Source organism: Gadus chalcogrammus, chromosome 14 (genome assembly GCF_026213295.1).
Source record: "Gadus chalcogrammus isolate NIFS_2021 chromosome 14, NIFS_Gcha_1.0, whole genome shotgun sequence".
Classification (NCBI taxonomy): Eukaryota; Metazoa; Chordata; class Actinopteri; order Gadiformes; family Gadidae; genus Gadus; species Gadus chalcogrammus.
This window is the reverse complement of record NC_079425.1, coordinates 19,482,860-19,498,145: the sequence shown is the minus strand read 5'-3', so window position 1 is coordinate 19,498,145 and position 15,286 is coordinate 19,482,860. Positions and strand designations below refer to the sequence as shown.

At 46.4% G+C, this 15,286-nt stretch overlaps 1 protein-coding gene across 1 annotated transcript in view; it reads right to left on the bottom strand.

The window, feature by feature from the left end:
* Positions 1–383: 383 nt before the first annotated feature.
* The window catches only part of fam189a1 (family with sequence similarity 189 member A1), a 59,583-nt gene continuing 44,680 nt past the window's right edge, over positions 384–15,286 (bottom strand). Inside the window, exons 6-14 of the mRNA XM_056607064.1 lie at positions 9,387–9,494; positions 8,428–8,588; positions 4,995–5,130; positions 4,046–4,121; positions 3,468–3,785; positions 3,015–3,389; positions 2,162–2,233; positions 1,664–1,932; positions 384–1,186 (exon numbers count right to left, since the gene is read on the bottom strand). Of these exons, the coding sequence (XP_056463039.1) occupies positions 983–1,186; positions 1,664–1,932; positions 2,162–2,233; positions 3,015–3,389; positions 3,468–3,785; positions 4,046–4,121; positions 4,995–5,130; positions 8,428–8,588; positions 9,387–9,494 (1,719 nt within the window). The 3' untranslated portion in view covers positions 384–982. The remainder of the gene's footprint in view (positions 1,187–1,663; positions 1,933–2,161; positions 2,234–3,014; positions 3,390–3,467; positions 3,786–4,045; positions 4,122–4,994; positions 5,131–8,427; positions 8,589–9,386; positions 9,495–15,286) is intronic.

Genomic DNA, 15,286 nt, shown 5'->3' with positions numbered 1-15,286 from the left:
ACTTAATTAATTAATTTAGAACAAAAAACAATGACCTGGACTTACCATGTTTGCAGTAGGCAGATCTACACAAACACATGTGTCTCCACAAAAACATTTCGTGTTGAAATGTCTACAATTATGGCTATAAATGTTCTCCATCAGATTTTATTTGAAAGAAATTCGCTCCTCTGTGTTTATTATGTTAGAAGGCAAGGCGCTCGTTAATCCGATTGAGGTCCCCTGTGTTCTACCCCCTAGAGGGCGCCACTGCCCCTCTCGTATCCTGCTGCATCTGAGATTCGTTTCAATATTCAATTCACAATAAACAATGGCTGAGGAAAAACACAAACAAACAACCAGTTAGAAACTCATGTTTTATTAGAACACTGATGAGAATGGAAACACACTGAGGTAAGATAAATAAGCCTTTAACCAGCGGCACAACTAAATATTTACCCTCTCCCCGCTCTGTTACATTGCCGCTCTGTCTTTAAACAGAGCTGGTAGCGACAGTTCAATACAAACTTCAGTTGCTCCCTTTAGCACCGGATATGGATCAGATGTGGGCAAATAAGAGCAAAAACAGCAAGACGTATTCCTTTTGAACTGAATGTAATTTGAAAAGTAAAAGAAAAATCCCCTGAGGGAGAACATTCTGGTTTGATGTTTATGTTTTTTTGTTATTTTCTACTAGTCGTATTTTTTTCCGTTGAGTGCGAGAGCTACCGGTCGCTGCTTCGGATCCCAGTATGCTACCGTTCCTGCTGATGGGCGGAGCGCTGCTTCACATGGCACTGGGGTCAAGAGGGCTGACGGGTATCAGCCCTCTCTGAAGTCCCCACGCAGAGATACATCTAGCACACCCGCAAACCAACGTCAGATCTCTGCTGCTGTATGGCTGGGCCCGACTGCATCGGCCCGGCGGGCACCCGGAAAAACACCTCCATCACTGGGCTGAGTCCTTGTTGTGGTGGTGGTGGTGGTGGTGGTGGTTGGGGGGTCAGAGAACTGTCTCCCTGGACGTGAGGCTCCGGTCGGAGGGGGTGCGCCGGGTTGTGTCGGGGCTGCTCAGCAGGTGGGATGACAGGCGTTTGGAACGGCGCAGGGACGGTGAAGAGCTCAAGGCGCCACAGCTCTGGAGGTGGATGTCGCTATGGCAACACTTCCTGGAAGTGCCTCGGCTCCACTGGGATTGGCTCATTACCTGCGAAGGACAAATTACTTTCAGTGGCGCTAGTCTTATGCATCTGAAAATATGATAGACGTTTGTTTGTTTGCAAGAGTGGGGCTCTGTATAAAAATGTGTTGGGAAGAGAAAGTACTATAAGTTCAAACCTAGACATAGGAACCCAAAACATTTCAAGGCCCAACAAAGCTACCAGCACCGTTGTAATGCAATCAGAAATGTACTCCAGTGTAGTCTTAATTACCTTAATTACCTTAACTTTCTATTTTTTGCATATGTTTTTCTTTTATTTACCTATTATTTTATTTTATTGTATGACAATGTTTATATGTGAAGCACTTTGAGTCTACCTTGTGTATGAAAAGTGCTATATAAATAAAGTTGCCTTGCCTTGCCTTGCCTTAATTTGGTGTTTTTCCTTTGATCCAATGTGTGACGTGTTATTTAACATACCGTTATGCATCCACACCCTTGATTCAACCTGAAAACTCTCACCTGATCGATGACATTGGCGCTGAAGATGGCCTCCTCCATGTGCTTCTCGTCCGACTGGATAACACTCTTGATGGAGTTGACCACCTGCTGGACCTCTGGGGGGAGACTGCAGCTGGAGTGCTCCAGGAACTTGGCCACCAGGATTTTGGTGTCTTTATACGTCTTGAGGTCGGCCAGGGAGTGGGGTCGCTCCTGGGACAAGTGTGTGCGCAGTGCTCGGGGTTTGAGGCTGATGATGTCTGCTGGTTCTGTTGACACTGTTACTTGATCTAGATCAGGAGAGACAACTTAGGCACGCGCGCACACACACAAACACACACATCTACACAACCGTCGTTGAGCACTGGAGAAAGTACTTCTGGCCATCGATGAAGAAGATAAAGACTTTTAACATCCAAACTTCTCTTCTGGGATTTATATTTTACAATTAATATTTTATAGGTGCTCCACTTCATTGAGGTGGGACCGTTCAGGGAATGCTGGTTGGTGGACCCTTACCATCCAGGGGAGACGTCTCATCAGAGTCCCCAGAAGGAGCTTTCCCAGCGGGCACACATCCACAGCCATCCCCTTCAGAGAAGGACACAAATCACAGCCACGTTATTAACATCCCATTATTCTAGTCAAGATCATGCCACTTGTAAGACAGTGTTTGCACTGTGTGCTTGCTGCCATCTGAAGATGAACCTCTAACTAAAATCAGAATATCCGAGATAGCCCTTAGCAAAATAGAGAATCACATCAAAACAATCTAGGATTTCTAACCTGGAGAGGTTGATACGTCATAGAAAAATCTGTATGCATAAATCTAAATATATGCAGTTTTACTTGGGGTGGATGATAATAAAACATTTGATAGATAGACGTGAATCTAGTTGTGTGTGTGTATTGTATTTAATATGCAGTGTGACGGACGGCCCTCACCCAGGCCTGCCGTAACCTGCCATTGGGCCCTGGGGCTGAGGGCTTTCGTAGGCCCCCTGAGAGGGGATCTTACAATGAAGATGTGTAACTAGGGTTGGACGAGAAATCCTGACAGGGGGGGGGGGGGGGTTGAGACGACTGTGGCTGTGGTGTCAAGGGGCCACTGGGCCCAGCTACCCATGGCCCTCTTTTTCTTGGCTCATGATAGGCCTCTGATCTTTGTAAGCCCCAAACAAAAAAATCACATTGTCTTGGGCGTTCGCCGATCGGGGGGCCTATCATGGGCCAGTATAAAATAAAATAAAATAAAAATTAAAGATTATTATTATTTTTTTTTTACTGCAGCTCATGATCGCCCCCCCGATCGGCGTAGGCCCTGGGGCTTCAGCCCAGGCAAGCCCGTGCATTAAGGCGGCCTTGCCCTCACCTCCCGTTGTGGAGGAGCAGGAGATGGGGTCGCTGGTGGAGCGCACCATGCGGGCCAGCCTGCGGTACTTCCGGACCGCCCGGAACCCCCGCGGCCGGTCTCCGGGCGAGCAGCCGCTCCGCGCCGGCGGCTGGGAGGAGGAGGACGACGACGAGGAAGGCGTCCACACGCTGAAACAAAGCCGGGACCCGCGGGGCCGCGCCGGCGCCGGCGGCGGCGAGGGCGAGGCGGAGGGCGGCAGGGGGCTGAGCCCCGACGTGCCCCCGGACGAGGCCAGCGAGGTGGGGGAGCAGGGCTGTGGCGGCGGGGCCAGCGCCACGGGCAGGGTGAGCTTCCGGCTGAACACGCGCGCCCTGATCAGCGCGTGCGGGGCGGTCCTGGGCGGTTCCTCCGCCGCGTGTTTGGCCGACGCCAGCTCCTCGCACACGTGCAGGCCGCGGGCGCCGTGCTCCTCGCCGCCGTGGGGGCCGTCGCCGTGCTCGTCGTGGTCCAGGTTGCTGGCGTTGTCCGACGACCAGTCGGGGGACTGGGTGTGGGACGACTCGCTGTAGGTGGTGTCGGCGAGGCCGCGCTGGTGGCCCCCCCGCGGGGGCCCCTGGGCCCTCAGCTCCTGGGGGCCAGTGCCGTCGGGGTGGCCGGGGTTGGACGTGGTGTAGGGGGAGGAGTCGGAGCCCCCGCCCGGGACCTCCAGGGAGCAGAGGTCGTCTGAGGAGCTGTTGTCCTGCAGGTCGGCCAGCTCGGACACCAGGAGGGAGGCGCTGTCCACCGAGGCTGCACACACACACACACACACACACACACACACACACACACACACACACACACACACACACACACACACACACACACACACACACACACACACACACACACACACACACACACACACACACACACACACACACACACACACACACACACACCACGCATCATAAACCCGACCTGTTTCAGTTCTCTCTTGACCGAAGTGTACAATTTGTGGGAATGTTGCAGAACATGTGAATGCATTATGGGAGTTAACAAGTCTTTACCCTGAGTGCTGAGGCCCGCGGTGGTTCCCTCACAAAGACTGGACTCAGTGGCTCGCTGTTCGATGCTGCTGGTTACCTTTACACACACACACACACACACACACACACACACACACACACACACACACACACACACACACACACACACACACACACACACACACACACACACACACACACACACACACACACAAACCATCATTGATATTTATGTGGCTGTATCGAGGACACTTTGAATAGACTTCTGAGAGGGCAGATAAGAGGGTCAATTTAAGTGTCTGCAGTTATTTCACAGACTGTTGGTTCCTGTGTAATTGTATTGTTTTGAATTTCACAGATTAACTGTATGCATTTCTGTGATTACCAAGCCTTTACAAAGTAATCAAGTATAAAACTACTCTCGAGATTTGCGGCCAAGCCACAGCTGCAATGCCACAGTCTCCCCACTAGAGGACAATAGAACACCGTGAAATAAATCCACTGGGATCCAGGGGACAGGTCGGCTGCTGGGGTAACCATTAGCTGTACAGCTTTAATTAGAAACCACTTTTTGGTTATAAACACAACCGAATGGATCTAATCAGATATAAAGTCACATGGTGCATACAAAGTGTCCTCTTCAGTTATGTTCGACATTTCTATTCTCTAAGTGCTGCCATTAATGGAACCAAAAATCCATCACATATTGGAAAAAGGCCATTATTAAACCACTGTTAATTTCACTGTAATCACCGATATTGCGATGTGAATTGATTCTGTTGAAGTGTGCTAAAAGGGATATAATAAATGTATAATTATAATTTAAAAACACAAACATTTTTGTTGGAAATAAAGGGCTACTAATAAATATAATAAATCAGGTGAACAAAATAAATAGTTAATAATAATTTTTCACACTTGAAATAGATGTGTCCTGCTCCTACCTGGGGCAGAAGGGGGCGGGGCTTACCTGGCTGGCGGGGGTGTAGCTTACAACAGACTCATAAGGCGGGGGCAGGTCTGTGGGGTACAGCGTTCCCGGGCTGTTGATTGGAACGCCGTAGATGGCACTGAACGGAGAGTGGGGGAAGTCTAGCTGTAGGCCTCTGTCCAGGAAACAACCAGAATATAGAATAGGTCAGAAAACTACAAAAAAATATTATGAAGCCAGAATAACAGGTTGAGTCACTCACAGACCAAACATACTACTCTATAGTAAAAATATCCTAACCAACTGCCCAAATATACTTAAGGTCAGAAAACCAAAAAACACAATTGGAATAGACTGAACTTCATGTCTGTCAAACAAAATACAAACCAGAATACAGAATACCTCAACACAGATAGCCATCCAGATATTAACAAAGGATATATAATTGGGTTGTTTTTCATCTGCTTTCTATTTTAATGTATTGTTTTAGGTAGCTGCTCTCCAGGGAACCACAAACCGGTCCTTGTGTACTTAAACATGGTTTATTTTTCCTATTTAATTATTCTTTCTACCCCAGTGTACCTTAATTTTAAAAAGAAAATATTCCTCTGAATAATCCCTAAACCTTAACTCAAGACAAAGGGATGATCCCATGTGCACCATAACATCGTTTTATCGGGGGCCAATTAAGGATGAGCAGCGATGCAAGATGTCCTATCTTTTAATTACAATCCTGTTTTAGTGTAAAGTAACACGGCGTGAAAGATAGCCTGCCATAGTATCCACCAATCACCTGCCTGCTGATGATGTCATGACTCACAACCCTGTACGGTGCAGTTAATGTGTCTACAGGCCTGTTTGTATTTATACCTGCGGTGTCAAACAGCCATGGCTCCCTGCCAAATAAGACATCAGTCGCACCCTTATTCTCTTTATCATCTCTCTCTCTCTCTCTCTCTCTCTCTCTCTCTCTCTCTCTCTCTCTCTCTCCTCTCTCTCTCTCTCTCTCTCTCTCTCTCTCTCTCTCTCTCTCTCTCTCTCTCTCTCTCTCTCTCTCTCTCTCTCTCTCTCTCTCTCTCTCTCTCTCTCTCTCTCTCTCTCTCTCTCTCTCTCTCTTGTCTCTGTCCCCCACTGTCTGTTTATATGTATGTCAGATTCTGTGTGTGTGTGTGTGTGTGTGTGTGTGTGTGTCTCTCTCTCCTTTACTCTCTCTCACAAACTGTCATTATGCCACTCTTTCTCTCTGTCTGTCTGTTTGTCTCGTTCTCAACAGAGACTATGTAAGCTCCTTTAATGACAGGTAGCTTCTCTCTCATGCAGGGCCACATCTGCTCTATTGTGTCGCAACACATGGGAGCAATCAGATATTAGAAATTCACACAAGCGGAACTGAACCCAGATACAGATCACACTCCTTAATTTAAAGTGCCCTTTATTTTGCCTCATTGTCTCGTGAAACTCAAACTGTCTGTTCAAACTGTGTGTTTTAAGGTCCGCTGTTGTTTATGTCTTAGTCTTTGTTTGAATGATTATTATGAAAGTCGTTATTGTCTAACAATTGTTCTTTTGTGAAGCGATTTCAGACTTTTGCTGTGTAAAAAGTGCTATACTTCATAAACTCTGCTGACTTGCTAACGTCTCTTTCTCACCATTTCAACTCGCCTTCACAAGGCGTTCTGGGAAATTGAGAAATGTTCCTCATGCAAGTGTTTTTAATAAACCACCACCAACATCGACTGAGGTGCTGTGTATACTGGCAGTTTTTATTAAATGAAACATCATGGAGGAAATGTCAAGCAATGGATGTGGGTGTGATTCTATTCCTGTCTTCGTCTCTCTCTGTTTCCCCCTCTGTCGGTTGGCTAGTGTGTTCTGTCTCACTTTATCTCCTTCGAGGGAATGTCAGGTAGCATATGTGGGTGTTTTTTTATCCCTTTCTCTGCCTCTCTGTCTCGTATTTCTCTTCCCACTACGGAACGTCAGGCAGGAGACGTGGGTGCACACAACAAGACTTACCGGCCATGCAACTGGCTTTCAACTCGACAAGAAAATACCTTTTCAAAGGTACACCCCCATTGAGGATTTCAATATAAAATGCCTCACCATGTTTAACCTCGTGTTTCATCGTAGATCGTTTTATCGCTTAAGCCTCATCAGTTAGTTATTGAGTCATATAAACTGAAGCCCTGGGCAGGTGGAATCTGAAGCTGACTGTGTTAAAGGACACCACCGATCAAAGCATCAGTAACCTTTGTCAAAATCCCTTTGCTGTGCTGATTCTGCCGACGACTATTTTGCGTGAATGCGCCGACCTCAAATGTAATCAATAGCAATATATCACTTTGGTCTTTGTGATAAGACCTTTTGAAGAGTAGTTGAGAGGCAATTCACTACTATGTTGCCCACAAACTAGGGTACTGATACACACACATTGATTCCGAAAGGGCTGTATTGCTTTTTTTCATTCATGGCAGGCACACTCACGATAAATGCACTTCACATGACATTGAAAGCGGATGTTTTTCGTGAAGCCAGGAGCGACGTTATTGTCCATTAACTGTGCCCGATCGATCATGCAGAATGAATCCCTTGTTCTGACGTCTATAGGTTTTTTGAACCATACAAATGCAACAGGATCAACCTGTATCCATGTTCATAGCAGGCGGTCCCGTCTGGCTCAGCTGTCAGGGAATTTGGATCCCACTGGGTGCCACCCATTCGAACAAATGCATGCCCTCGTAGTATTCCGAGACGCTTGGGATAAAAAGAGTCCATATTGAGGACATCCGAAGGCCCAAGGTGAAGTCTTCGGGGACGAACGCTTCAGGTCTTTTGTTTTATTTATTCATTCATTCCAGAATACAGGACATTAGACCACGGCATCGCATCCTGTTCACCGGTCGGTGTGTAATGCAGCGTAAAACACACAGCGAGGAGATGCCGGCAGCAGCTTCAGCGTTCTGATTCGCCACGCATGGTCGTTCTCACAGGTGATTGTAACTCATTAACGGTCGAATGCTTTCAGACACGCCACAGATCATGCAAAAGGTCACACCCGTCAACCAGCAGAGACATAGGTCCAGAAAATACAGTCAGACCTTTTCAATGCGCTTCCATTATCCCGTATCTGTAGGTGACTCAGAAAACATAATCTCATTCAGCACCAGACCGAAAAAAGGCCTATATATTGAGCACACCACAGCACATAAAATTGATTCTCAGACTTTCTCAGTTCTCAAACCATGTTTCTGCAAACATTACTTAACATTTATCGAAATCAGTCTTCTGGATATAAAGGTCACTGTGAGGAGGAAAATAATAGATTCTGTTGGAACTTAAAGGGGGAACTTCACGCTCGCTATTCGCTGATATAAGAGATCTGCCTCATACGCGTGTTTCAACTCTGCTTCTTCGAAAAAGTCAGACCAGTTGAGCGGCGTTAGCGTAACCGTCAGGTCAAGGACGTACGTACCTCTGTCCGTCCATGGAGGGGGTGCAGGTGTACTCCGGGGGGTAGTAGGGGGGCGGGGGGATGGGCGGAATGAACTCGTCAAAGTCCAGGGTCTGGTGGAGGATGGTGCCGTGGGGGGTCACGCAGTCCGCGTTCAGGGCCCGGCCACGGTGAGGCATGAACTGGTCATGTGACACGTCAGTGGGGGGTTAGACACACACAAACACAAACACACACACACACACACACACACACACACACACACACACACACACACACACACACACACACACACACCACCGGCCTTCCTCTCCACCCCTTTCTCCACCTCACCTCATAACAAACCAAAAGTTTGGCCTCATCGAAACACATCTCCACTTTACCCGAATATATCGTCTCACTCTAAACAGTCTAAATCTATAGACAAACCCTGCCCCTGGGCCCTGATATCCCTGTACAGCTGTTTATTTCTCTCTCTCCAATGTTGAAACAACTGAGCTCCCACCTTTTGTCTCTCACGTTGAGCTATAACAAGACTCAATCTTCGCTGTCTCTGATCTCTTACTCCCACAACAAGACCGCTCATAAATAGGTGTGCAAAGTCAGGTTGTATTGGAGTTAAAGCTCTCGCATTCGCTTTTATTTAAGTACTCATTTATGTAGTCGGGCAGCGCTGGCTGGGTCTTTTTAATGACCTTTTGTGTGTGACAGGCAGAAAATAACACCACTGGCAGACAGTTGGTGGCTTAATGGACACACTGGTGTGTTTGTATGTGTGTGTGTGTGTGTGTGTTTGTGTGTCATGGTCTAAAATACACTTACTGAATTCCTGACTTGACCTCACATCACATATCTAACAGCTCATGTATTAAAAATGTCTTTAAATAATCCGAACATCATGGCGGCCAGAGGGTGACTGCTCAGATCTTTTGTCTTTTAAATAAAGTTGCATTGAAGACAAAAAAATCCAAACCACCTACCATCTGCAGCAGGTCAGTGGACACCATCTGCATACAGCACATGGCGGTGGCCAGGGCACACACGATGGTGGAGATGACGTTGAGGGCGCACACGCTGAACAGCAGCTCCTAGGGGGACGCAGACGGCAGGGGGGTGGCGGTTAGAGAGAGAGAGAGAGAGAGAGAGAGAGAGAGAGAGAGAGAGAGAGAGAGAGAGAGAGAGAGACAGAGAGAGACAGAGAGAGAGAGAGAGAGAGAGAGAGACAGAGAGATACAGAGATACAGAGATACAGAGAGAGAGAGAGAGAGAGAGAGAGAGAGAGAGAGAGAGAGAGAGAGAGAGAGAGAGAGAGAGAGAGAGAGAGAGAGAGAGAGACAGACTGTGCTCCCACTGCACACACAACCAACTAGAGACAGAACTGCATTCCCTGACTTCCTGCCAGTCATACGAAGAAATCAGGAATACAAACTTCCCACGGATTACAAAGGCATGCAAGGACTTTGAAGACACTCCAGATGCTCACAAACTGCCATACCTGTTGAGAGAAATACAACAATGTGCGAACGCAGCAGCAAGATTCGTCACCTCAAGGACCTCAAACTCCCCATAGACTCATCCCCCTGGACTCATTCTTCACACAATAATGGCACTATTGCACACATCCTCCATAATGTAAATACTGTGTATTTAGAGTGTATCTTTAATTTATCTGTTTATACGAGATACTGTAATTTTTGTAATTTTTATAATATCGCACATTTTACTTTTTAAAGTACTTTTATAGTATAACATTTGATATGTATAGATATTTTGTATTTAACGGTTTATACTTATTATATTATTATAATATATACCTTACCTTTTTACTTTATAACGCTGTTTATTTTATTGTTCAAATGTATATTTCTCATGCCAATAAAGCTTTTTTGAATTGAAATGAATTGAGAGAGAGAGACATACAGAGATACTAAAAGGGGTAGAGAGAGAGGATAATTAAGGAAGAACGGAGCTACATAATAGGGTAAATTATGAGGGGTGGCAATGAAATCATCGCCACGGTAATAATGCTTGTTTGCGACAATGACGTCATCCATAAGGTGATAGAGTTGGATTACAGCAGGGACATCAAAGCTAAAGTAACAGAGCTGGATTACAGCTGTGATTTAATAATTTAATGAACAGAGCTGGATTACAGCAATAATCTCATAGCTAAAGCAATATAGCTGGATTACAGCAGTGGCGCCATATTTGTAGTAACAGACCTGGAGACACAGAAGGGGGAAAATGATTACATTACAGCCTACATTACAGCCAAGGTAACAGCAATGATGTAATCCTTAAAGTAACAGAGCAGGGGCCATGACATCACGGCCATAGTTTCGAGCGTGATTACAGCGGTGACGTCATTAGTCAAGAAAAGAACTGGACTAACAGTGTTGATGTCATCACCTAGGTAACTGCGCTGGTTGTCAGCGTGGCATGATTGTCATGGAAACTAAGCTGGATAAGATGACAGGGGTGGGTTCATTGCTATGGTGACAGAGCTAGATAAGATGACAGCTGTGATGTCATTGCAAGGGTCCCAGAGCTGTAGAACACAAAATGTTCTCTCAAAAGTTTATACTAAAAGTGTCAGTCCTTATCATCACACAATGTTGTGTTTAAAACAAGTTGGCTCAGGCAGTCTACTGTATCGGGATCAGTTTGGGGTAACACACACACACACACACACACACACACACACACACACACACACACACACACACACACACACACACACACACACACACACACACACACACACACACACACACACACACACACACACACACACACACACAAGGGATCCGTGTCCCCTGTTTAGTGTGTCTGATGATCGATTCCTCTACTTTGTGTTCATGACTAGCATTCTGCAGTGTGGGCTGCAGTTCCTCAGCGGCGAGGCAGGACACAGTACAGCACGTTCAGGACACTGTACCCCATTAATTATCCAAAGCATCATACTCCCAACTATAGCGACAAATCCAAATACACACTTACAATACTAGCTACAAGCCAAGCTTAGAATGAGGGTTTCAATGAGAAAAACACATAACCAAAATATGTTGGTTCATCCATCATTGATATGGAAACTACTACATGATAAACAACTGCTTAGCAATAACACAAATAATTTAGTGAGGTTTGCCTGGCAGTACTGATCCATCTCAATTAGTTAGAGAACAAAAACCCAAATATAATGTGATACCTATTTTTACATATTGGAAACTGAAAATAACAAGCAGCTATACCAGAAAGAGGACTACACCGCCAGTTCAATATGTATCCATGACTCAATAAAAGGTTCCTGTCTCTATTAAACACAGAAGCAGATCTAACTGCAGTTTGAATAACACATCTTTGCCTGTCAGATGAATGTCATGCATTGTGTCTTCTGGCGGCTTAAAGACAAGCGCAAGCCGTACGATTTCCCACATAAAAACATCTCTCTGACGAAAAGACGTCAGTCAGCCCCTCATGCACCGTCATGTTTTTAATCCTGGAAGTTTAACCACTGCTGGCAGCTCTAGAGCTGACTCCCCCCCCCCCCCCCTAGCCCCTTTGCTCTAGAACAGAGGTCTCAAACTCGCGGCCCGGGGACCAATTGAGGCCCGCGGGTTGATATTTTGTGGCCCCCTACTTGACATCAAAGTTTAGTGTTAGTGCGTTGTTGTCAAACGCACATTTTTGTTGAGTGGCTTGCCACGCTTTTTTATCACTTGTGATAGGGTGACCAGATGTCCCGGTTTTGCCAGGACAGTCCCAATTTTGAGTTGCGTGTCCTGAGTCCTGACAAAAGCCAAAGGACGCTAAAATGTTCCGGTTTCCAGCAACCGCTATGAAATGTCCTGTGTTTTCGGCGATTACATAGCCAACGTAATTATAGCCCGATCATTAACTTAGATTGGGTCAGTTGTGGTCCTTTTTTTTGTGGAATACTTGATGCGGCCCAGCCTGACCCAGACTCTACCTCCAGCGGCCCCTAGGTACGTTGAGTTTGAGACCCCTGCTCTAGAAGGAGCCAAGCTATGTGTGCTATACTGGGGGTGACTGCCCCCTGGACCAACCGCCTGACCTTAGTGGTGGGGGATGGAGCTACACCCGGATACAAAAGGCCAGGACTTATTTTTAATTTTGATTAAACGTCCCACATTACTCCCACCATCTGACTTCCCCCTAGCAGTTAATTTCCTGCCGCGGCATTAAGGAACGTTTTATAGTGTCTTCATAAGCAGCTGTTCAAACGTGATCTTTCCTCTTCTTAGAGCCATGCCTCATCCTAAGGAGCCTTTTATTTGGTTATCAATGTTTTATAATCAATCAGGGACATGGAATGGATGGATTTGATTGGCCTTATCCAATAAAGGCCCGGTGGAGCATAAATCCCTGCATAACGCAGGAGAGAGGTGGGGGGGAGGGAGAGGAGGAGGAGGGTATTCTAATAGGGAGTGTGGCGGGTCCAGTCAGCCCAGGGAGGGGTAGCTCCCCGGCTCCCCACTGCATCATAAGTGCTTTGTGTCTGAGGTCAGGACTAATGTGGCTGCCAGTCTCGGCTTGCAGCCCAATTCATCAGAGCTCCCCGCTCTCCTCCGCGAAACAATTAAACTATTTGTTGTTTTTTGTGTGTCTCTACTGGCCTAGAGACTAACAATGTCGTTCTAATTATATACAAGATCTTTTTACGAGTATTATCTCCAAGATAATCTGATAAAAATACATTTTAGGCGCCCTCCTCTTCTTCTGTTCTTCACAATGATTAAGATGAACATTACCTCGGATGGACGCATCCCTTTCTCCCATTAACTTTAAACTATACACTTTAAAACCATATAATTATGAAACATGGAGTTCCTAATGCAGTCACAGTGTCGTTCTAATTATTTGAAGTTTATCTTGAATCATTTACATGAGCATGTGGGCTAATGTAAATGAGCCCATATGCTCATTTACATTAGAGGTTTGCAAGTAAAAGATAACCTTGTGAAGAAATACAATTTGGCATCACTTCAACTGACACAAACACAATGAAAACCGTTTTTCCCCAATGTGTCCCAAACTTAGAACTGCTTTATCTCCAATTACTCACTGTCTCTTACTCAACCATCAGTGGCCCGACAGCATGGTGTGGATGTGGCCCTGAGGGAATTTGTTCTAGTTAAAAACCCTGTTATGGTTTCACGCCAGCAATGGGCGCTACGTGTTTTTAAGTTGGTAAGTATTTGGGTTGCGGGCAAAGATGCGTGAAAAGATGTGGCTCATACTACAGGGCGGCTTATTTGTTGTATCTTGATACATGCATCCCCATTTTACCGCTCCTCCGGCTTATATAAAATGCGGCTTTATGTTCCGAAAAATACGTTATATCCTTTGCACTTTGCGTCTCGCAGCAGAGAAGGCGTTTCTGGGAGAATTCAGCCGTAGAGAAGGCGATTATGGGTAATCGTAGCCTGCAGAGGCTGTCAGAGAGGCTGGCGTGAACACCGCCTAAACCCCAACAGCCAGTCTTGTACTATTTCTGCTGTCTGTGTTTAACTAAGCGTCAATGGTTGAGAAACAAACGATATCCAGGTAGAAAGGCAAGCATACTGTCAGTGCTACCCTGTGGACAGACACAAGCGGTGAGCACCAGTAGGGAATGAACGTTGGAGGAGCGGAGGACACTGAAGCGTGTTCCAGGGCTTGAGCCCGTGGCACAGATTCAAGGGGCTCATATAGTTCAAGTTCTCAAATCCTTCGCACTTAATCTGACCTGCGGTTCCTGCAGTGATTTTCAAAGTAAGGGTCATTTAATTAAACTTAATTAAACCTCTACCACGTTCTGCGAGGCTGAGGATGTTTTGTGGAAAGTACAAAGAAGTAACCTAAGAAGCCAAGCTGAAATTGGACTTTAAAACACGGATCCCAGAGCCACTTGCTTATTAAAAGTTATTCTCATTAACTGAGTTGTGCACTGTGCTGTTTATAACTCTTTAGTTTCTTGCTCTTCTTGTTGCTGAATGAATTTAGTGTTGAGGTCAAAGCTCATTTTGTTGAGATGTATGATCTCTGTGCCCTTTGAGTCACTCACTCATGGTCATACTGTTACTAATTAAAACATATCAACAAAAAACTTTTCGAATTCAAACTTTCTGATTCTTATAGCTGCTTTTAAACTATAGGTTACGACCCAAAATGGATTGAGAAACTTGTGGGAGTGGGTCAGAACCAGACCACAGAACCCCTGCAACAGAAGGAACACCAACCCCACGGGCACACTGAGAATAACTCTTGGGTCCCGAGATGAGAAAGCTTAAGAACCGCATACAATACAATATTAATAAGCTTGCTGAATGACAATGGTATGATCGGTTCCAGGGGAAGGCTTGGTGTGGCTGAAGGGGTACTTACACCACACTCAGGGGGCTGAGGGGGGATACATAAGATGGAAGACAGGTTGGATAACACTGGCTACCACCTGTGTGTCTGGGACCTGGGTATGTTCGTTAGAGGGGAGCTAGGAGGGGAGGGATAGGGTGTCTGGACAGAGCGGTAGGATGGGAGGGGTAGGAGGGGAAGGGTGTCTGGACAGAGCGGTAGGAGGGGAGGGGTAGGAGGGGAAGGGTGTCTGGACAGAGCGGTAGGATGGGAGGGGTAGGAGGGGAAGGGTGTCTGGACAGAGCGGTAGGATGGGAGGGGTAGGAGGGGAAGGGTGTCTGGACAGAGCGGTAGGAGGGGAGGGGTAGGAGGGGAAGGGTGTCTAGACGGATAGGTAGCAGGAGGAGGAGGAGGAGGAAGAGAGGGTGTCTAGACGGATAGGTAGCAGGAGGAAGAGGAGGAGGAGGAGGAGGAGGAGGAGGGAGAGGAGAGGGTGTCTGGACAGATAGGTAGCAGGAGGGGGAGG